We start from the raw sequence: 22,604 nt of genomic DNA on the forward strand, positions 1-22,604 counted from the left end.
ACTTTTAACAATTTAGGACGCCCATGTAAATGTAATATCAATCACCACGGAGAAATTACTCACTTATCCAAAGTTTAAAGCCATTCACCAAAATCCATTCACTGCCGGGCCAACAAATATGCAATTAAATGAAATACGCTCCTAATGACCATATGTTATGCAATTATATTTTTTTAGGAGTTAAAATTAATCCCTGATTTTTATGCGATAAATGACTAAATGGGTCGCCAAAATTTAGGTGTCAACACCAATGTGTCGAATGGGTTCATTGTGGCTCGAAGAAAATCGATCACAAATTATTGCATTAAAAATTTCTAAAAGTTACTCGGTAGTCTAGGTTACGCTAAAATTGCGTCGAATTGAAATTAACTGCGAATTTGAATCCGATTTCAGAAATTGAAAGTTCTGTCATGTCACGAGTCATTTTAGAAACATCGACTCAGCCTTCGAAAATTTTTCGGCGAACCGAGACTTTTTAGGAAAAAGAGTGATATTTTAGTTGGGGAGACTACTAGGCCACTTTTCTTAATAATAATTATGAATATTGAAATATGTTTAAAGTGTTGATCTATACTAATGGAAAAAAAATTAAAATATCATCTATTATTGACACCCGATTTTTAGTCGACGCATCATGAAATATAAAAAAAAAAAAAAAAAAAAAAATTGAGATTTAGGTTTTTGATCTTGACAAAGCCTGTTTCCCGGTTAAAAAGTGTTTTTCATTTTTTTTTTTCTTATCTTATATTGTTGTATTTAAGCAATTTCCAAGCCATTTTCCAAGAAAAAATCAAAAAGTTAAATAGTTGACTTTTGGGTTGGCCAAAAGTCAACACTTTGAGTAAAAGTTAACTCCGGGTCAAAATTAGTTTTTTCACCCAAAAAAGATGCCATTTAGCTTTAATTTTGCTTTGTCAAATCAATTTCTCTAAAATTTAAGAATTTGACTAAGAAATCGACCTTTTAGAAAAAAAAAAAAAAAAAGTCAACTAAGAGGTTGACTTTTAGTCAAATTTTTGACAAAAAAATCAAAAAAATTAAAAATTCACAAAAACATTTCTTTTAATATTGATTTGACTTTTGTATCGAAAATTTCACAAAAATCGATTAAGAACCTCTTCTTCAATTTTTTATTTTATTTTTAGGTGCTAAATCAGCCAAAAATCAAATTACTTTTATTGTAGTCATAATTAGGTGTAGTTCCTTGTTCGACATTTGGTTTAGGGACCATTTTAAATCCGTTTGTGTATTCAATTTTGTGAATTGCCGAGTCAAAACACAAATTACGGTTCTAAGCCCTAACTAGGTGCCCAAGATCGATTCTTCATGACTTGCAAACGGACAATCATTTTTCATTCATTTTATTGAGATAAGTCTAAATCCAAAATCAATTTTGGAAAATTCACATAAGAACTTCTCGATTTGAGGAATTTTAATCTTTCAAGCATAAGAAAGTCAAGCAATTAAGCTTCAATGGACAAAATTCAAATCGACCCATTCAATGCTGTGGTTTAATTTCATTAATCTAGGTCCAATTTTGATATTAGACCTCGATTCATTTTTGACATTAGCTTAAGCACTTCAATTCGATGTGAATTTGAACATATTAAGTGATCCTACACATCTGTGTTTTATTTGGATAGGGCAATTTAGGCGTTAATTGAAGTCAATTTCAATCGGTTTGTAATTTTACCCATCGAATTGCAAATTAGATTGTTTTAGCCCTTTAGGCTCGATTCAAAGCATCCATGATTTTGACCTGTTGTCTTTCATGATAATCATTCAATTAAGTCAATAAAAGATCCTTAAATCGCATTCGTGAGGTTTGATCAGCTTAATTGAATCATAATTGGGCAATTTCCTTTTCTTTTCAATTTGGTCACAAATTGCATAAATTTTGAACCCACAGAGGTCCCAAGTGAGCAAAATAGCCAGATTTGGACCAAGCTAGTCAAGGACCAATCAAAAACCAGCTGAATCGAAATGAACCGATTTGATCGGCCGTTGGCTAGCTTCGAACCTCAAGCAACCAGTTCCAAAATCCTACTCATGTCAATTTCACTTATGCATTTTCAATTTCCTGAAATTTTTTAAATTGGTCCTCGAATTTCATTAAATTACAATTTGACCCCTAATTGGACATTTTAACAAAACTCTCAATTTTGGCTCAAGTTTTCGCAAATCAAACCTACTAAATTGATTACCCGACACCTCAAGATCATAATAGAACCTTCAAAATCAAATTTTGATTGTTGGATTACGATATTGATCGTTGGATCAAATCGACAATCAAGATTGCTTGATTTAGAGAGGGTATATATATCCATTTTCCCTCCATTTTTAGGGGAGGCTCATTTGCACAAATTTTTTTTCTCCCTTCAGATTTCTCTCTGTCTTTTCTCTCTAATTTTCCCGCCTCTTCCCCCCTCTCTCTCTCTCTCTCTCTCTCTCTCTCTCTCTCTCTCAAACCGCCTTATGCCAATCCTCCTTGCTGCCGCTTACCAGCCTTGAATCGACGGTTGATCAGTCATCGTCCAGCCCCTCGACGATCCTCTCTCCCTCATCATCTCTCAAGTGACCAGCGTTGTTGCCATTCACAAGCCGACTGGTGACAACCGATTCTTCCTTCGAGTGCTAAAAAACCGGCGACCAAGCTAATTTAAGTTTAATCAGTTTGATCATCGATTAGACGATCCAGATCGGTGGAGCAACCCCCACTGATCTCTTTCCAGGACAGTCCCTAACCCTGCAGTGGTCAGGGACTGATAGCTTAGCCATCGGAAGTGTTCCGGTGGCCTGATCTTAACCAGGCATTGAAGGCCGATTCGGTCTTTCGACTAGTTCTATTCCAAGCGAAAACTGGGGGTTCAATTGCCTTTCTTTGCTCAGCGATCACCCCAGCCTTCTTCATCGGGATGTCTCCGACTTAATAATGGTTGGAGTGGCAATCAAAGGTCACCAGAACTGATCTGGTGATCTATTTTCTCCTCAACATGTGAAGAACCGATCCAAGATCGGACCGGTTTTGTTCGTGATCCAAGCCGGCGATTCGACCAATTCAAAGGTTGATCCTTGCTGTCCAAATCTGATCGTTGGAGTCCGATCTAGTTTTGGCGAGTTGTTTCAATCGATCACATCTATAATCATTAAAAAAAAAGCATCAAAGGAAATATCCTCAATCTCGAATCCCGTGAAGCGAGACCGGATTAACCGGTCAAGGCTAGGGTTTAATATAAGACTATATACTATGTTTTGATGTTTGTTTGATGGATGAGAATGCTGATTTGCTGTGATTGAGTGTTCTTGAATGATCATAAATGATTGAGTTTGATTTGGCCTAAATTTACATTTTCATGTTATTGAAGTGATCTGCTATTTTGGCCAAAATGAGGTCCAAAATGACCTTATTTTAGTTCGAGTCCTTCTACAATTTGAAAATACATGTTAAAGCTTTGAATCTATAGGTCGCATGCCCCAATTGGACAATGTTTGACCTTTGAAAAACACCTTTGAAGTTGCTCAATTTTACAGAAATTTTGGTCTGTTTTTGGTTCTATTCCTGTTCTGAAATCTAACTTTGCTATTTTTGTACCGATATCGATGTTGATTTCTGAAGGACCTTTCCTTATCAAAGTTGCTCATAATTGTATGGTGTATGTCATGTATTTTTCTTAGAATTTTTAAGCATGATTTGCTAGGCCAAAATCACTCAGATCCGAACTAAGGTAAGTCTACCCTATTTTGATCCTAGATGAAATTAGGTAGAATTGAATTTGAAATTGTCTTTATTCAATCCCAAGACCTTCATGATTTGCAAAAATTTGATGTCGTTTAGGGCATCAATTGCATATAGGAAGGAGTAGGGATATTGCCACAATTAGGGATGTCAAAGACTCATGTCTATTTTGTCATTTTTCTCACGACTCATGTGATCTCATTTAGGTTTCAGACACTTAACAAAAAATATTCATCATCGCGTGTTCTACAAGTGAGATTTTTCATTAGATTTTTGCATGTCCCTAGTTGTCTGAAATCATGCTCATTCTGTGGTGTTAATGCTGAAACTAGACATTACCATGTATGCACTATGCCATGCCCATTTGGGTCTTTTAGAAACCAAATCTTGCAATGATGCCTTCTTGACATTTCAATCGCATGCTACAAGGATTTTGTACATGTTTAGGTCATTACATTTAAGTGTCACCTCGTATGTGAAATTTATGTCATAAAAAAAAAAGTCACAATTAAAACCCTCAAATATGTCATCGAGGTCTTAAGTCATTTGGCTTTGACATTGACTTACACGATCCTTTTTTTGCCCCTGTTTGGTTAGACCCTTGTTTTTGTACCATTTTTCTTTTTGTAGGGATTCATAACTCGGTACCTAAATGAAGTTTGTTTACCATTGCCTTGACCATGTCGTCTAAAAATATCATGATTTTTAGACCTCTTTGGATAGGACAAATCTTCGTTGCAATGATATAATGTCCTATTGTCTTAGTAAATTTCTAATGCATTGTCATTCGTTGTCTAATCTTTCTAAAATAATGCTTAGCTCATTTAGGAAAACTTTTTCACAAATTGTTCGTTGTCATGTCATGCATGTTAGGAAATTTTTCCATAGCTAGATTGTCAATAGATGTCATCCAATTTCGCTGATATGTCATGCTTGGTTTGAAATATTCTAACATGAAAGCGGTATTGTTTAGCTAAACTACTTAGCTTAGTTTGTGCATGAATTCAGGCCATGCCATCTTCATGAACGTCGCCGTAAATCCTTTGATATTCATTGTCAAATGGCTTCCAATGGATCAATTTTCCAAATCATATTTCAAAATGCTTTGGTACATGTGGTGTTTCCAAAAGCAACCTTTTTAGAATCATTTTTTGAAAGTTGATTTGAGTTAGGGAAGAGTCATGGTGTGGACCATATTCAAAATGTCCGCGATGCTTGTGAATGTATTTATGTGAGTTCTGAGCTAGCCTTGGCAATTGAATGTGTAACATCCTCAATTTCGACTTGGTGAGGATTAGCCATAAGGTTTTATCATCCACTCACGGTCAAATGCAACAGAAGCAAAAATTCTTGAAAGCCACAAGTCAAAACAGACAAGGCTAGAGAGAGGGAGGCGGCAATGTACAGAGAGGAAATTTTTCACTCCCCGCTGGTTTTTGCTCACACGTCCAGGGACAACACCGCGTCCACCCCTTCATTGGCACCTGTCATGTTGTGCGCCTTGTCCCTGTAATTTTATTATTTTCTGCAGATTTTCCACACTAACCTGGTTCTTCGTCTTCGACCACCATTGCTCCTCGGCATCCTAGCGAGTTCCGGAGCCCACCGCCATTGACATTCTAACCCGTTTCCATCGAGACCATGGAGCAATAAGCCATCGTTGATGCCACCATCATCCGTCCGAATTTGGAAGCGTCACTCGCATGACATCATGAATTAGGTAAGACTCTCGAATAATCTTATTTTCATATATGTCGCTGCCTAATTCGTAATATCGCAATATTTCTTTAAATGTTTGATCGATATTGCCATATCCAAGAGATCTCTTGATCTCTCATGAATTAGGAAATTTTCCTAATTTCACAACGTGCATACAATTGATAGTCCGATTTCACGCTCGAAATACGTCTCGCAATCGCACGGAAAATCGCCAATCCGATCTCACGCTCAAGATACGATTCGCGATTTTATTTGAAATTGGTCAATCCGATCTCATCCGCGAGATACGATTCATCAATTTATTTCGGAAATGGACATGGATGATATATTGCCTAATCTGTTGCCGTGTTGTTCTTGATGTCTTATTTGATTGCTTCCATAAAGGAAAAACTCAAAAAATATATATCTGAGTTAGATTAGATGCATTTTAGTATATTGCTTGTTTTAGGGTTATCTTGCACATTTAGGATAGAGATTTTATTTCTAATTTTTAAAAGTAAAAATCCAAAAAATGCATTCATTTAGGATGTTAGTTTTAAATTTGAATTACACGTTTAATTATTTGGCAATTTTAATTTCGAATTTCATAAAAAAATTCCATAAAGGAAAAACTCAAAAAATATATATCTGAGTTAGATTAGATGCATTTTAGTATATTGCTTGTTTAAGGGTTATCTTGCATATTTAGGATAGAGATTTTATTTCGAATTTTTAAAAGTAAAAATCCAAAAAAATGCATTCATTTAGGATGTTAGTTTTAAATTTGAATTACACGTTTAATTATTTGGCAATTTTAATTTCGAATTTCATAAAAAAAAAATATATAATTAGAGCATTATTTGCACGTCATTGCATATTATGATAGATTGCATGCTTATTCGGAAAATAAAAATCATGTGCACGTCATATAGAATTAGGTTCATACAATGCACGTCATTTAGTGATTTTTGTTAGGTTCATTTAATTAGAAATTACCCGTCATTAGAATTAGGTCATTAGATTAATTTAGATTGCATATTTAAGTGTTGCATTTCTTTAATTTCGAATCTCATGGAAAATACAAAAAATTATCTTTTAGAATAAATCCATCTCATGCTTTAAGATAGACTACATGCTTATTTATGTCATATCGCTTAGGTCATATAGCTAAGTCATGTTGCCATGTCATATCATTTCATGTTAAATTAGTGATATGCATTGTATAAAGCATGATTCTCATTAATTAAGTGAAAAAAAAAAAAATATGTTAATTAGAAACCATATTTAGAGTTGTTGATGTGGATTTTAATTTAACATTGCAGATGCTTTCGTTGCTTTGAGGTAAGTTTTTGCAATTTATTTGTTGTTTATCTGGTGTTAAATTGGTGGATTGCGCATCCACATGATAACCTCACATGTTAGGAAAGTAGATTTAAAATCAATTCAAGCTGCCTACCAAATAATTTTTTCAAAATAAAAGATAAAGGTACCGAAAGGGCGTTAGAGAAATCTAGCGTAACCAAGTCCCCGAACTCATAAATCTCTGGTTCGTAGGAGTAAAGTAAATATCCCGTTACTTTACTTGGGTTTCTAATCGACCCACCAAAAAATAAATTAGTGGCGACTCCTAATTGAAAATCATTTGCATGTTAAGAATTCAAACCTAAATCACGAATTAGTATGGGCTTGGGAGAGCAAGTTTAGGCTTAACAATCCATTAGCCAAACACTAGGTGGTTCACACCCGAAAAATTTGGTCGTGATAAACATATTATGGTATTAGTATACACATCTACTATGACAATGTTTCCCATTCCTAACAGACTTAAATAGTCACTTTTGCACCAGCTTTGCTTTTTCAAGAACTAGAAATCAACAGGCTTGGTTAAACAAGGTAGCTACTCAAAACGCAATATTGAATTTGTTAGAGACATTTCAGCTAATTTCATGGCTGAACCTAGGAATTGGACTACACCAATCCGATTCCTAATTGTTTCCATGGAACTAATGGGGGTTTTCAGTTCCAATTTTTCGGAATCGATCCATCACGATCGGGAGTTCCCGATCACTCCTAATGAGCATTCGAGTAAAGCTTTTGAAACATGTCCTTGCTATCCTTATCAATAAATTTCCATAAGGCCACTGGCTAATTAATCATTAAAAAAATATATAGAAATGTATTTCACTAGAGTAAATTGAAAATAAAACAAATTTAGAACTCACATTATAACTAAAACGTTTATTCATTGTTTTAAGCACGGTTATTTGAGCATCGAACAAATCGTACTTAATATATCTATTCTTACCAATGAAGAATGTACAGTTAAAAATAAATATAAGACCACTAGAATGACTCATTTCTTTTTTCAATTTAAATGGAAAAACGGAAAAACTAAGTATATGTAACTGACAAAACATGTTGCTTATAATTTAAAGAACGGATCATTTTAATTAAGTAATGAATATCAAGTAACAAAGATATTCGATTGATTCTACAAATAAACCGAGTAAAAAATATAGATGGTCGTGCTGGTTAATAGTTGATTGGACTAAATTGCCCTTAAAACACACGAACGTCATCCATGAAAGATTCTTGAAATTTATAAAGAAAAAATATCCTATACCAAATCGAGCCAATGGTCAAAAGAAGTATAAGCTTAATTTTTTTTCTACCATTTTTTATTGTACAGATTTTGCTTATCTAATCATGTTGTAATATAAGAGTAATAATATTTTTTTCATCTAGATATTATTGTCAGAAGTTATTAAGGAAAAAAAGAAACCCATATTCTTCAGTATCGATTTAATTTAAGCACGAATTATTCAAATTAAAGGACAAACTATGAACCGATACGATAATTGTAAAAGCCCGAATTCTTGTCGACATTTTAAAATGAACTTTCGGCCCATCAATTCTTTTCTGTTTCTAGCCCATTTCTTTTATATTTTCAAAGCCCATGAGAGCTTAACAAAGCCTAGTCCTTCTTTGGCACGACTCGCGTCTCTCTGTGATGCAAGAGGGGGGGACGGGAGCAAGTTCGAATCTTCTAGAATGGTGAGCTGGCAAGGCTAACGGAAAAATATTCCCTACTGAGGCAAGGGGCGCGCGTCGATCAGGAGAGACGTCGCATTAAGAGAGGCTTCTTCTCTTCGCGGAAGCTATATCGCGGGAAGCAACCGAAAGAGCGCGACTGAGAGCGAGGAGTGGCCCGGTCGCTTGGCCACGCCTGAGCCCCGCTCGCCGACGGCCGGCCGTTCCCGACCTCGCTACCCCCGTGCTCGAACGTCCGGTGAGTTTCGTTTCTCTGGTTCAAGCCTTCCTTTCTTTCTTTTTCTTCTCGAGGATCTCGCCTCGGAAACATGCGGTCGGCCATTGCTCGATTCATCTCGAGCTCGCTCTCCCGTCGCTGTCTTCCGAGGCCGAGTAGGGAGCGCCTCGCGATTTTGCGCCCGTCCTGTGAATCTTCTGTTGCCTTGTCCTGTTTTGGCTCGAACCGCGAAACCGAGGCTTGACGTTTTCTAGTTTATCTGCGCACCTGTTTTCAAACAGCCGTTATCCGTCGTCTTTGAACTTTGTTTATCGGTCCTCTCAAGTTCGGACGTGAGTTCGAGTTCTAGAGATGGTCAGTGTCTCTTCTCGATCCGCGGCCACCACCTGTTTGATAATAGGTACAACTCAGCCCGTGCGCATGCGTTGCCGATTTCCATTCGTTCTTAAGTGCATTAGGCAGATTTCGCATCATCACAAGCTCCTTGTCACTTGTTGAGCTTTATTTTCATCGCTGAACTAAGTGCCTGCATAAGAGTTTCTTTACGTTTTATTACTCTACGTTTTGCGCATGAGAATTCGGTTGAAGTCTACGGCCGAAATGTCAATCTCTTCGGTCATTTGCGTTGGCTTGCTTTCCCGATCTCTGCTCTATTCAGTCTCTTATGTTGCGATTGTGAACGTGGGATGTGTATCAGAAGATAATGGTGATTAATGGTGACCCGAAGAGGGTAATGTGGTTGATGATGTCTCACTGGTTGTCCTGCGGCCGGCGACGGCTTTAGCATGACGGCAACAGCATGGGTCTGGTGGCGTACGTAGGCTATCGAGGGTGATGTTTAAGTCATTCTCATATGGAAGTCTGAGAGCATTGATGGAGGAGCTTGTTTTTGCGTTAATGTTCAGCTTTAGGAATGAACTTGCAGCAGGAGGGAAACGTCAGTGACAGGTTGGGGGTTTGGGAAGAAGAAGACCTCCGAAGATGGAGAGTGCTATCCTTCTGTTGTTCGAGATTGTTCTCTCTGTTTGTTCTTTTAGTATGCTTTCTCATATCAACACAACTAATCAAAATTTGTCGGATGGATTGAATTTGCATTAAAAAAAAAAAGTTAGAACTGAATTGGTACAGTTACAATAAATTTAGGACTTTTTTGATAATTTTTCCTCTACTTTTTTGAGAAGGCAATCATGCTAGCGAAGAAATCCTCTAATGGACAGTTAGAAGTTATGTAGGGAAGTATGATATAGGCCAACAGAAACTTATTATCCTGTTGTTGTTATTTCATGGATCAAAGAGAATTTACTTGGATTAGTTCTGGACCATAGACCGGTGGTTTGGATTCCATTTCTCAGCGTCAATAGCGTGGCTACCAAGGATGAGTCTTCTTTCCAAGAATCCCCTCGGAAGATAAATAACGTGACAAATCAAATTAGAGATTGATAATAGTATATATTAAAAGCAACGTGCGAAGACCCGGGATAAAAAACCAAAAACATATTACCACTATTATCTTCTCCATCTAAAGTCAAAAACATTCCAGATCAAGAAAATATCAATTCAGCTTTCCTAAAGTCGTTCTTCGATTAAGCTTCTTCCCAACTTCTATGAAACCCTGAAGACCGCTTGCTTCTTGAAAGTCATGCTACGCACGTATGTAAATATCCGTACAACGCCAGTTCGATGGACATAAATGGACGGAAACTCCACCTCGGAGTCGTTGAAAATCCAATTGTCCTCCTCCCACGGGCGCCATCAGCATTTGCACACATTTCTTCATTAATCTCCCCATTCTACTCGTGCATATCATTGTAAATCATGTCTCACCCCTGACCGGGAGATTTACGTAGGATTTTCGAGAACCTCGACAAGAATGGCAATGGCCAGTGTGCCTCGAGAAGCTCAATTGGCTGTTAGAGAAAAATGGTGTCCATCACCATGTGGGCGAGCTCGAATCATCAATGGGAAAACTGAACCTCGACATTGACGAATTCTAGTACGTTTACGACTATATGGTCGGAAGGAACCACAAGGAGCGGTTGATTAGAAAATTGCCGCAGGGCAATGAAGGAGACTGCAATCAAGAGACTGACCTCGACCTCGAGGAGGCGTTCGAAGAGTTCGATTGAATGACTATGATTTTATATCCTGCGAGGATCTCCGGAGCGTCCTCTCGAGACTAGGGTTATGGGACGAGAGAAGTGGGAGAGACTACAATAGCATCATTTGCGCATACCATACTAATAGCGATGGGAGGCTCAATTTTAAGGAATTTAAGCATGATGTCGATAACAATTTCTTATTTACGAGAACAAGATACGTCATGAGTTGGATTTGCTTTCATACATCTTATTGGTTCTATATACATTTATAGCTCCATTATTTTATGTAGCTTTTACCGTTACTCATCTCTTGCTAATGTAGCGCTCTCTCTCGTGCTATTCTTCTGGCTAGTATTTTGGCCAACTCTATATTCCTATTGTCAATTCTGTTTCTAGTTGGAAATATGCGAGGCTAATATTACATGAACCGGATACGGGTGAGTCCAACGCAAAATTTTCATTCAACAGTGTTAGTCCTTGCGCACACACATCCCTAATTTTACATTCTACACTTTTAAACATTTCCAGGTGGTATTCAAGAGATGAACACAGCTAAATTTGGAAAGAGGAAGTGAGATGAAATTTTCACTTTTGGCTTAGATAGACATGCCTGTCGTACATGCATCACGTTTGTGCTTGAGAATGAAGAGAATCAGATTATACTGCAGTGTTTACAGGGAGTGATTTTAAAGAAAGTGGCTAACCAATAGGGTGAGCATGGTTTTAAAATAGAACCAGGAACTAGTTCCCATCGATCCGATTGTAGAGCATGCAAGATAGATTTCATATTCTAAAAATTGGGGAACCGGTGTCAATGAGTAGGTTCCAAGTAATAAGTCTTTGTATTTTTCTTATTTTATATCTCCACACAATCTTGTGGTATTCTATGACATTCAATGGTATGTGTGTAATTTGGAAATACTAGTCTGAGTTTCTATTTCCAACAATATCCATAATTAAGTTTTTACTTTGTTGATATTTCATATTTTTCGTTTATCTAAATATAATTTATGGTTAGTGGATTGTAGCAACATATAGTGGTCATTAAAGATGATAATTTACTACAACCGTTCAATTAAAAATATATATAAAACTTGTGACAAGTTAGATTCCAAGTTCTATAATATGCATGGTAGGTTCCAAGATCCATTTGAAACCGCTAACTGACTAGGGCCAATTAAACTACCCACTCAAATGAATAGAATGACCAATTTATATTTTTGTATTCAAAAAGGGTGTTTTAATGAACCTTTTTCTTTTGGGGGGGTTGGGTCATAAGGGTGTTTTAATGAAATTGATGGACGCCAAATCCAAAATTCTCTTTATATAGTGTACATAAAGCTCCACGTGAGTATCAATTGACTCAATTGCTCACAAACAACAAATGAGCTCAAATGTATACCTTTGGTCCCAGCAATAATTGTTTGCTTTATAGCCGGGGACAAAAGAGGCAAAATATGTTTCGTGCCGGTGCCACCTATTTGTGTAATGAAATGGCGACAGGATGTTGGAAGTGTTGTAAGTTTTATGGTCATCAACCTCCAATTGAATTTCAGCTCAATCTGGCTCCAAGCAAGAATAATTGACGAGCTGCCATACACGCAAACAATCATTTACTTATCCATCTTTTCACCAAGAAAGGACAAAAATTCTAGGTAGGCCATTCAACATATATGAACTGGATATCATGTGATGAAAGTCCATCGGGTAGTTTTATATATAAATTTTGTAAATCAGTGTTAGTACATCTTTACTTAGCTCAGCCTAGTCTTGAGAACTCTCAAGCAATGCCCTTTAGCATCTTTGGAAAGTAAGCTTATCGTGGTTGAGGGTTTGCAAATGGACTTTTGGAATATGATTAACTTAATTACCATCTTAAATGGTGTCTAGAGAGCCAAATCATATAGACATTTAGGGAAAAAAAAAAGGGGAGGGGGGTACAAGTCGCATCTCATTAAATAGAAAATGAGGGCACCATGTTTTCAAATATTTAAACAGACTTTGATTAATGATAGGGAGATGTGTCTGGTAAATGAGATACTTTTTTGATACGTGACGGATGATCTTAACCCATTGATCCATTGAAAACACAAACCAAGTGCGCATGTGCGGACCCTCTATTTGCATGTCAACTCACGTTGACAAATTTCAAATATAGGCCAAAGGACTAATCATATATCAAATGGAAAAGCCAATTTTAGAAGACGATTATGAGACGGTTATGACCCGGACAAGAGCAAATTAAAGTGATCTCGTCAAACATCATGTTCTGTGCACAATTGTTCAAGAAATTATAAAAGATGAAACGGGCGTGGGCGTTAAGTATTATAAGACCCTCAAACAGTAGAAATGTAAAATCCATCTACAATTTTTTCAAGTCTTCTGCATGTTAGTCACATCAAAGTTCAATGACCAAATATAATAAATTATTGGGTTGGTTAGTGGAAATCAAATAAACTGATTAGTCCAAATTTAGTGATATGTTTGTAAAAATCAAATTGCAATACACCCTACATGAAAATAAGAAAAAAGTTTGATAACCCCAAATGTAAAAACCCTAAACTGCCTATAGTCTCTTCCACAAGCATTTGGTTTGTCTAAAAATTCCTGAACAGTGCTCAAATTTCACCTAAATCACAATATAGATGAATATCATGACCAATTTCAGCATAGTTAGTACATTCTTATAAAAGAGAAAGCATATTAGAACCCATAAAAGCCATTATTACATCCGTCAAGCATTTATTGAGTAAGACCAAGCGGCTGTCGTGACATTGCATGCGCACTTTGCTTAACTAAAAGCTCACTTTTAATCTGACAACACTTCAAATTGCATCCCTGAATCTATCAACAAATCAGGCAAAAAAGTTATCTGAAACTCAAAATACCAGCAGTTAGGAACAAAAAAGTATAAACTCACCCACCGATTTTATTTGTCGAGCTTTCCAAAAAAATGCTTCCCATATCTCTATCACGAGGCTTGCGTCCTTTTCAACGAGTTCTGAATATTTAGGGTGTTTTCTTAGTTTATCCATGTTGACCATGATTAAGGACAAGGCAGCCTCAAGGAGATGCTTCGCATTGTGCTGGTGCGCAAAGGCATAGTTTATGATCGAGTTATCCCAATTTAATTTGGATATCAAGATCATCTCACAATAAGCTTTGAGGTGCTCCACTTGGTACTTTTCAGCCAATACTAACAGCTCATAAGCCATTTGCTCATCAAGCAATGCTTCAACAGAAAGACAGTGGACAAATGCTCGGAGGGCATCATATGATGCATCATTTATATTAATAATGCCGCTTCGGCTTTCTTCCATCTCATTCTCGAGCATTGCTTTAAATACTGGGGACTGGCTAGCCTGATTGTAAATAGAAAATCAAAGAGGACTCAGCAACGCAATTTTGCAGTGGGAAAACTCCATAGTTTGATAGGAAATGTTTATGCATCACATCAGTTTGCTCAATTAAAGTAACTCTGGATATAAATTTTGTAAGCATTCAAGCAAAGCTTCTGAAACATGTCCTTGCTATCATTATCAAACAACAATATGAAAACTATGTGTGCTCATAAGTCCCCTACGCCAAGGAAAAGACCATAACTCCAGCTTGTGTAATGTTTTGAGTTTATACTCCAATGAAATGTACATGACAGCAGGCAAAATGCATATCCGGTGGCTCAAGCATCGCTTAAACCAAATCTTGTGAAAGAGTCATGATGAATGAAGTATACAAAACCTCAATTATTAAACATATTAATTCAAATAGAGATTAAGGGCGCAGGTAATCATTCTACTCCTGAGAACAATTTTTTATCATAAATAGTAGGTTTTTTCTGATTTTGTTCCCGGGAACAATTTCTGAGTTTTTGAAGATGCTTGGTAACTATTTAAAACTTCTATTTTCAATATAGAAATGTGTATGGTAGAATTTTTAAATTTTTTGTTTCTTTTATTTTTTTATACTTATATTATATTTTTTTCTTTTTTTCTTTTTTCCTTTTTTTCCTTTCCTCTCTCTTCTTCTTCCTCCTTCGCTCAAATCTAACGAGGCCGAGCTCGCCAACCACAAGCAAAGCTTGGCCTCATCAGGCCACCACAACGCTAGCCTATCAGTGGCTCGACAAGGCCGAGCCTCAACAATCGCAGTGGCCCAACAAGCTAGACCTCGCCAGATTTGGGCGAGGTCAACCTCGCCTAGCCAAGGCGAGGCTGAGCCTCACCCAACCACAATGAGGCTCTCAGCCTCGCCAAAGGCAAGCGATGCTCCGACAAGGTTGCCAACTCTCATCCAACCGATTGCTGGCCATGGCCAAGGCTGACGACCAGCCAAAAGGAAGAAGAAAAAGAAGAGGAGGAAAGAGAAGAAAAGAGAAAAGGAAAAGGAAAAAAAAAAAACTTGTGACTTAATTCTAGGAATTATTTTCAGGAACGGAAACAACTTTTTTCTATTTTTTAATTTTGTTCCAAATCTATTCCCGAGAACAAAAATTTTACCAAACGGATTTTTGTTCTTTTTTTGTTTCGGATAAAAAAAGAAAATAGAATCAGTTGTTCCGGTTGTTCCGGAGATGGTTACCAAGTAGGGCCTAACATTCCACTCAACTCAACAAAGCCATGTTCCAGGCAAATAAAATGAACACCTGCAAAATAAAACTGAGAACCTCTCTAATTTAGAAATCCAGTCGAAGCAACAATCCGTACTTCTAATGCCTGAATAGATGAAAGCTAATAAAAAAAGCTTCAAAATCAACCTAAGAGAGAGTTCAAAATCAGACTAGGAAGTAAAAGACATAATTTGTCAGTGGAAATGTCTCATATAGGTGCATCTTTAGTAGCATGCAGTACCAAAAGTAAATGCAACCCCCATTATCACCATATATATCCGACAACAAACATATAAAGTTGCAGAACTTTACAGCAAGTCTTTAGATAAAGAGTCGCAGAAATTCACATGAGTTGATAATGCTGATTATATACGCTCAACAACTATTTAATCCACCTAAGCTTCAGCATTACATATTGTAAACTCAAGTAAACATAAGTTTAGGCTCAAGAAGAGAGAAGACAAAGACCACTCCAAGCAAATATTGAGGCCAGAAGCGAAAGAAGAAAGCGGTCTAACATCGTTTGTTTAAGGCTGGATCACCAAAAGATTGATCATCAAATGCTTATGTTTAGAACTCATGGTGATTTAATCAGGACTTGTCTGAGGCAGAAACAAGCGATCTAACAGAACTTGTTTGGTAGCGGTCTGCTTGATAAAACTATAGTGGACAAAAAGGTATAAATCTGAGATGAATAATTGTTGTTTCTTTTTTACTTGGTTAACTTTTCTCCGGTACACAACAATTAGGATGGTCATAGTGTGAATCAATTACGTGACCCCACACTCTATCCAAGCATATCTGAACTCTTGCAGCAAGCACGGTCATTTATGATAGGAAGTTTGTTATATTACAGGGTTGCCAATTCTAAAGCGGCTGCCTTCTACTTGATATCCTCATGCACAAGAAAATATGAAGGCTTTTAGTATGTTACCGACTCAATCTCACAAGCAGGAGATACCAACAGGACTTCATTCAGCTATAAATAATACTTGTATGACAGCATGAAAGTTCAAGATGGTGAGCTAGTTAAAGGTGTCATATAGGCCTCCTCTGAGGCATTGGAAGCATCATATTACGCAAGCCCTAACTCATTATCATCAAGTCATATTACTTTGGGGGCACTCTTTGCTTTCAGACTGAAACTACTGCTTTGTCACAGACTTCAAGTGGCAAGGCAAAGAGCTATCGCTGTCAACTAGAAATCCACGGCACCACTGTGTCAGCACACCATGTCAATGTCAAGTTACCAAATTCTCATGAACACATAAAACTCATCTTAAAAGTCAAATTGCCAATTCTCCATAGATCTCCGTTTCTTAGATCTATTTGCACAAGCTACCATTACAATTGCCTTTTCTCAATAACAGTTGTGTGCAGGCATGCCCAAAAGGGCCAAAGGAAGATAAAACTTCTAAAGTAATCCTCTATGAGCATTGCTCTTTCCCCCTCTTATAACTCCTACTGCCTCAACTAAAATGAAAGATGTGAGAAACCTTAACAGCTCGAACCAGACAATTAAATTTTATAACACTCTGACCAACCCCATTTTCAGACCATCCATGTCCACTATAAGCTCTCCCAAAAGAGTATCTTTGCTTCCATTTCTTGCATCACTCAGGCATCAATTTGCATAAAAGTGCCTCAAATTTACAAAAATCGAGACTACCAAACAAAAGTTCAGTAAAACAGTGGTCTCCGCACCTGCATTGTCCAATGACTGAAAGAAAACTCATAAATGATGTGTTCCCGTATCCAATCTATCCCTTTTCTAACCTAACTGACCACCTATTTACCATCGAGACACAATTTATCACCAACCTATGAGACACGCCAACTATTAGAACTGGGAGCACGGAACAGAACATTTGAATCCACTGACAAATTAACTACAAACAAATTGAAGCTTAATATCTCTTCTGAAATTCCCAAATTCAATCAAATCCAAAATTCAAACCAAAGAAAAACTAGCAACCAAATCAGCGAACTGGGAAAAAAGAAATGCTCACCAGAATGGTCTTGTGAGCTGGCACCGGCATTGACAGGCCTCTGTTGGGACCATCCACAGCGGTGACCAAGATGACATCGGTGAACTCAGGGCCATGGGAGTGACCATTGAGGTGGTGGTGGTGGTCGGTCGGCGAGCATGATCTCAAGAAGGCGACCTCGGCCTTCAAATCCTCGATCTCTCGCTCGAGCTCTTCCACGGTCTCGCTCGCCTCCTCGTAGCACTCCTTGCACATGCTGGCGTCACGCATGACGTGCTCCTCTAATATGCACCGCATGGACTTGGTCTCCTCCTGGTGCTCCTACCTTGCGCTCAGTCACTGCATTTGTCGAGTGAGAGAGCTAATTCGTCAGCAAAACCTCTTCACTTCTATTTCTCATACTGGGATCGGATGCATGTAAAAAAGTGTAAATAATCATAACTTGGGAAATAATATTTACCTAGCTAAAAAGGATTCTCTATATTTTATTTGATTAATTTAGCTTTCAAACTCATCCACGAGGCAAGCACATAGTGATTAAAACATGTGGGTTATGGCAATCGATTTAATTTATAATATAATAGATAAAGGTTGTAAGAATATATCGTTTACTTATGTTTTACTTAATTTAAATAAATTCCAATAAGTATAATTATTAGTTAATCCTTGAAAAAATAAGAGTTATATATCTCACTAGAGAAAATTGAAGATAAACAAATTTAGAACTCATCTTATAACTAAAACATTTATTGATAGATTTAATTATGGCTTATTTGACTATTGAACAAGTCATAGTTAAATAAACTTATTCTAATTGATGAAGAAAGCAAAGGTTAAAAATAAATATAAGACCGTTAGAATGACTCTCTCTTTTTCTTTTTCTTTTTCAATAAGGAATTATTTTAAGCATATTGGGTAGAGGATGAGGAATGCTATGATTTTGTGAGAGTGCGCAGCATGATGCAGCACATATTCAAAAGGGAATGACTGAAAAACTGCAAAAAATCACAGGGGAGCTAAAGAAATGGAGTAAGAAGTTTTCAAATGCTGCCCAACAAATAGATGCACTTAAGAATCACCTTATGGAGCCCATACATAGTAGAATAGAACCCAAAAACAGTGAAGAATTCCAAGCCATCACTGAAAAAATTTCAAAATTATGAAGACAAGAAGATATGTACCAGAGCATTAGATCGAGGATAAACAGGCTGAAATGGGGAGGACTTTCATGTGACAACCATTCAAAGAAGGCAGAGAAATAAGATCACAATGTTAATGCCGGAAAATGGCACATAGTGCTGTGAGCCTACTGTTTTCAAACAGAATGCAGTGAATTTCTATCGGACTTTATACACAACCATGAGACATGGGAATTTCCAACCAGTGTTGGATCAATCTCTGCATATCTTTCAAGACACCACAAATGAAGCACTGCCTGCCCCAGTTACATTGGAAGAGGTAAAACAAGCTGTTTCCAAAATTGCGCCTACGAAGGCTCCAGATCCAGGAGGACTAAATGGCCAACTTTTCCAGCATCACCGGGCCGAATTTCAGCAAGACATAGAAACTTTTTCGAGACAGGTAACCTAGACCTGGCCTTAAATATGACTCAAATCTCCCTCATTCCAAAAGTTCCAAACCCTGAGAATATGAGTCAATTTAGACTGATTAGCCTTTGTAATGTCCACTACAAAATTATTGCTAAGGTCATAGCTAACCGTCTCAAACCCTGGCTTCCCAAATTGATTGCAACTGAACAGAGCGCCTTTTTTAGTGGATGTCAGATCCAAGACAACATTCTAATTGTTCAGGAGGTATTGCATCAGCTAATGGTAAGGAAAAGGAACAAGGGATTTCAGGCTGCTTCAAACTCGACATGCAAAAGCCTACAACAGAGGTTAAACAACCTCTTTAAGGAAACTACTGTTAAAGAATTACTACCCATTCCAATCACCTCGAACACACGAAAGGATTAAATGATTTGGCTTGGTCATAAAACAGGCCAATACTCGGTCGAGAATGCCTATCACAGATCCCTCCCTACAAACAAACCAGGTACACACCATAAACCAAGCATCCGGCTCATACCAGCCACCAAAAACCCTTCCTTTAAGGTGCAAACATACCCAAAAATCAGAACTTTCATGTGGAGCTTATGTGAGAAGGCACTTCCTACCCGTGAAAATCTATTCAAAGCCTTACCTCACCCACTATTATGCCCGCTGTAACTTCAAGAATCGAAGAATGGCCTCTGGAAGTAATGGAGCGAAAAGACAACCGACCGACCTGGGAGAGTATGGCTCTTGTCTTGTGGGAGATATGGAAATCACGGAACGCACCCGTCTCCGGGGGAACCCAACGGAAAATTCGAAGAGGAAATATAATGAAATCGAACCTGCCCGGTGGATACCGCCTAAAGATGCCGCCTTTAAGCTGAACGTCGGTGGGCCTGTCGTCGAGGGTGAGCCGGGAGGTGCAATTGCCGGTGTACTTCGGGATTCAAGAGGGGTCGTTGTCGATGGGTTTTGCGAAATTGATGATTTCTGCCACGGCCGAAGAGGCTGAAGCCCAGCTCTTCCCGAAGGGCTCCTCTCCCCTTTTCTTTTTTTTTTCTTTTTTTTTTTTTTTGTTTGTTTTGTTTTGTTTTGTTTTGTTTTGTTTTGTTTTGTTTTTGGTAAAAGGTAATAAATATATAAATAAAACTAAGGCAATATACAAAAGATCGACACCAAAAACCTACACTCAATCCTCAAAAGGAGACAAAGTGTAGGGAGCCAATGTAAGAAGCCACATAGGCAAACAAGAAGCCACAAGGGCACAGCAACAAAACAAGCAACAAAACAAACAAGCGAGAAAGAGATAACAACAAGGCTGACCAACCCTCAGCCCCCAAGGAAGCGGCTAAGAACGGAGAGCCAAGAAAGATATGAGCAACTCGCGCAAAGCAACAACTAAAGAGCACTAGGCAGACGAGAGAACACCGTAGGGTTGAACCCCCGACCACGCTAAAGCCTCTTATTCCTCGGGGTAGGAGGAACATCTTTGAATGTTATAGTTTTATCCCTCACAACCTTAATAAGGTGGTTTTTTTATAGCCGAGACCACTAAGGATTCGCCCCGAAATATAATCACATTCCTCTTTTTCCAAATAAGGTGACACATAGCTCCAAACGAGAACCGCGCAATGCAATGGAAGAAGTTCTTATTGGATAAGAACTTTAAGGCCCAACTGAGGATATCTTTCCAACGTCTATTCCGCCACGGGAGGTTACACCTGGCGGCCCAAAAGTAGGCCAGAGAAGCCAAGGTGCGACACCCGAAGAATAAATGTTCGACAGAATCTAGAACATCATTGTAGAAGGCACAAACATTATAGTCGATCCTTCCATAAGAAAGAAGCAGCATCTGAGTTGGCAAACGATTTTTGGTTATAAGTCATAAATTAAACTGGAACCGTGGGGCTACAACATTGTCCCAAACAAAAGACACCCAATCAACACGATCCTTCTTGACTCTAATGGAATTCTATGCTGAAGTTACAAAGAATGATCCAGAAGCGTCACGGCACCAGGTAAACCTGTCACAAGCCGAAGAGAGGACCGGGAGAGAGATCCCCCATCTTTCCAAAAATGATTTAAATAAACAACCCATAGAGGTAAACAGATCCGCAACAACATTATTGTCAGGATGACATAAGCCTTCACGGAATGAGCAAGGGATAAAGGCATCAAGCGGGCCACAAGAAAGCCAGTGATCATGCCAAAGAGACACTAATAGGCCATTTCCAATCTTCCACACAAAGGATAAGCGAAAGTAATTCCTCAGTTGAATGATTTTTTTCCATGCAAGAACAACAACGAGGCTGGGAAGAAATCCAAATAAATTTAAGCATGGAGGCTTTGTTTTAACAATATTGAACATCTTTGTTTTAACAATGGCACTTAATGAATGAAGTATCCTTTTCGATTGAAAAAAAAAATGGAAATATGGATAGACTAAGTATATATTACTCACAAATCACATTGCTTATAATTTAAAGAATGGGTCATTTTAACTAATAAATATCAAGCAACAAAGATATTCGATTGATTTTACAAACAAACTGAGTAAAAATAAAGATAGATGTTCGTATTGGTAAGTAGCTTGTATTTTGTTTCGAATTAATTGGAAGTGAATATATAATGGGGTTCTTTAAAAAAAATAACTCAGTGATTTTTAGGAACAAATATTACCTTTAGTTTACAGCAAGATTAGATAAACAGAAGAGGTGCAATGAAATATGGTAGAAACAAATAAATAAAAAAGTAAGTTTGGGTTTCTTTCACTATTTACTTGATCTGGTCAAGAATCTTTCATGAAGAAGGTGCACAAGTCTTAAGGGCAATTTAGACCCTGTGTAAATTTTCAAGAATCTTTTTGGCTGTGAATATGTACTTTCCTAATTGACTACTATTAAATGCAAAAGATTTTCTTATAGCAGGATAAGGTAAATCATTGGACAACTAAAGTTTACGATTAGGTGACCGAATTGTAACTTTAATATCTCGTAATACTATTGAATATTTTGCATCAATGCACTTCAATTGGAACCTTGATCAATTTTATGAGCAATCTACTCATTTCATATACAAGTGGCAATTTTTTTTAACACAACGTTATGTGATGCTTAATAGGAATACCACATTAATATTTTGCCTAAGAATTTAGACTCTAATCAAAGTACACTACTTGCAAAAAAGAAAAAAGAAGTTTCCAAATATAAAGTGGCTGAAATTAATTTTGAGTGACCTAATTGGAAAATCACTAAAAGTTTGATTCAAATATAAGAGTTTGCCTTATTCATCTTTTATAGATTAAAAACTTATTTTTGCAAAAATTTAAGGGGTTGTGAAATATGTGCACAATATATATCTAGCACATAGCTCAGCACCTCTCCTACATCTCCCGTGTAAATTTGCATTTTTACGTGAGTATAAGATATAGTCATAACAAAGTCAGGTAATAATCGAAGGGCAAATAATGATTGATAGACATATCACATACAACGATCAAATTACGACATAGTGGTCGACGTGATTAATTATTAAATTAAGTTAAGTTAGTTCTGGCCTCATAAATCAATAGAAAAGGATAACTTAAATAATTTTTACCAAAGGTTCTCAAATTAGATCAGCGTCTACCGTCACAGATTCACAACTAAATGAACAAG

At 37.4% G+C, this 22,604-nt stretch overlaps 1 protein-coding gene and 1 long non-coding RNA gene across 8 annotated transcripts; one reads left to right on the plus strand and one right to left on the minus strand.

The window, feature by feature from the left end:
* The first annotated feature begins 8,508 nt into the window (after positions 1-8,508).
* LOC120288162 lies at positions 8,509-11,103 on the plus strand. The gene is made up of 2 exons (XR_005546455.1): positions 8,509-8,723; positions 10,550-11,103. It is a non-coding gene; the product is annotated as an uncharacterized LOC120288162 (long non-coding RNA).
* Positions 11,104-13,435: 2,332 nt separating this feature from the next.
* Positions 13,436-19,985, minus strand: LOC104444066 (BTB/POZ domain-containing protein At4g08455-like). 7 transcript variants are annotated; one of them, XM_039301287.1, is made up of 5 exons: positions 19,791-19,985; positions 19,598-19,681; positions 18,475-18,535; positions 17,417-17,734; positions 13,436-14,163 (listed from the first exon to the last, which is right to left on the minus strand). In XM_039301287.1, exons 4-5 carry the CDS (start codon positions 17,690-17,692, stop codon positions 13,696-13,698), a joined length of 744 nt encoding a protein of 247 aa, XP_039157221.1. In that variant the 5' UTR covers positions 17,693-17,734; positions 18,475-18,535; positions 19,598-19,681; positions 19,791-19,985; the 3' UTR covers positions 13,436-13,695. The 7 variants fall into 7 exon arrangements, with proteins under 7 accessions (XP_039157221.1, XP_010055955.2, XP_010055950.2 ...); XM_010057653.3 differs by lacking the exon at positions 19,598-19,681; XM_010057648.3 differs by having other exon boundaries at positions 19,598-19,985.
* Positions 19,986-22,604: the final 2,619 nt, after the last annotated feature.

This window comes from Eucalyptus grandis, chromosome 9, assembly GCF_016545825.1.
Source record: "Eucalyptus grandis isolate ANBG69807.140 chromosome 9, ASM1654582v1, whole genome shotgun sequence".
In the NCBI taxonomy this organism is placed as follows: Eukaryota; Viridiplantae; Streptophyta; class Magnoliopsida; order Myrtales; family Myrtaceae; genus Eucalyptus; species Eucalyptus grandis.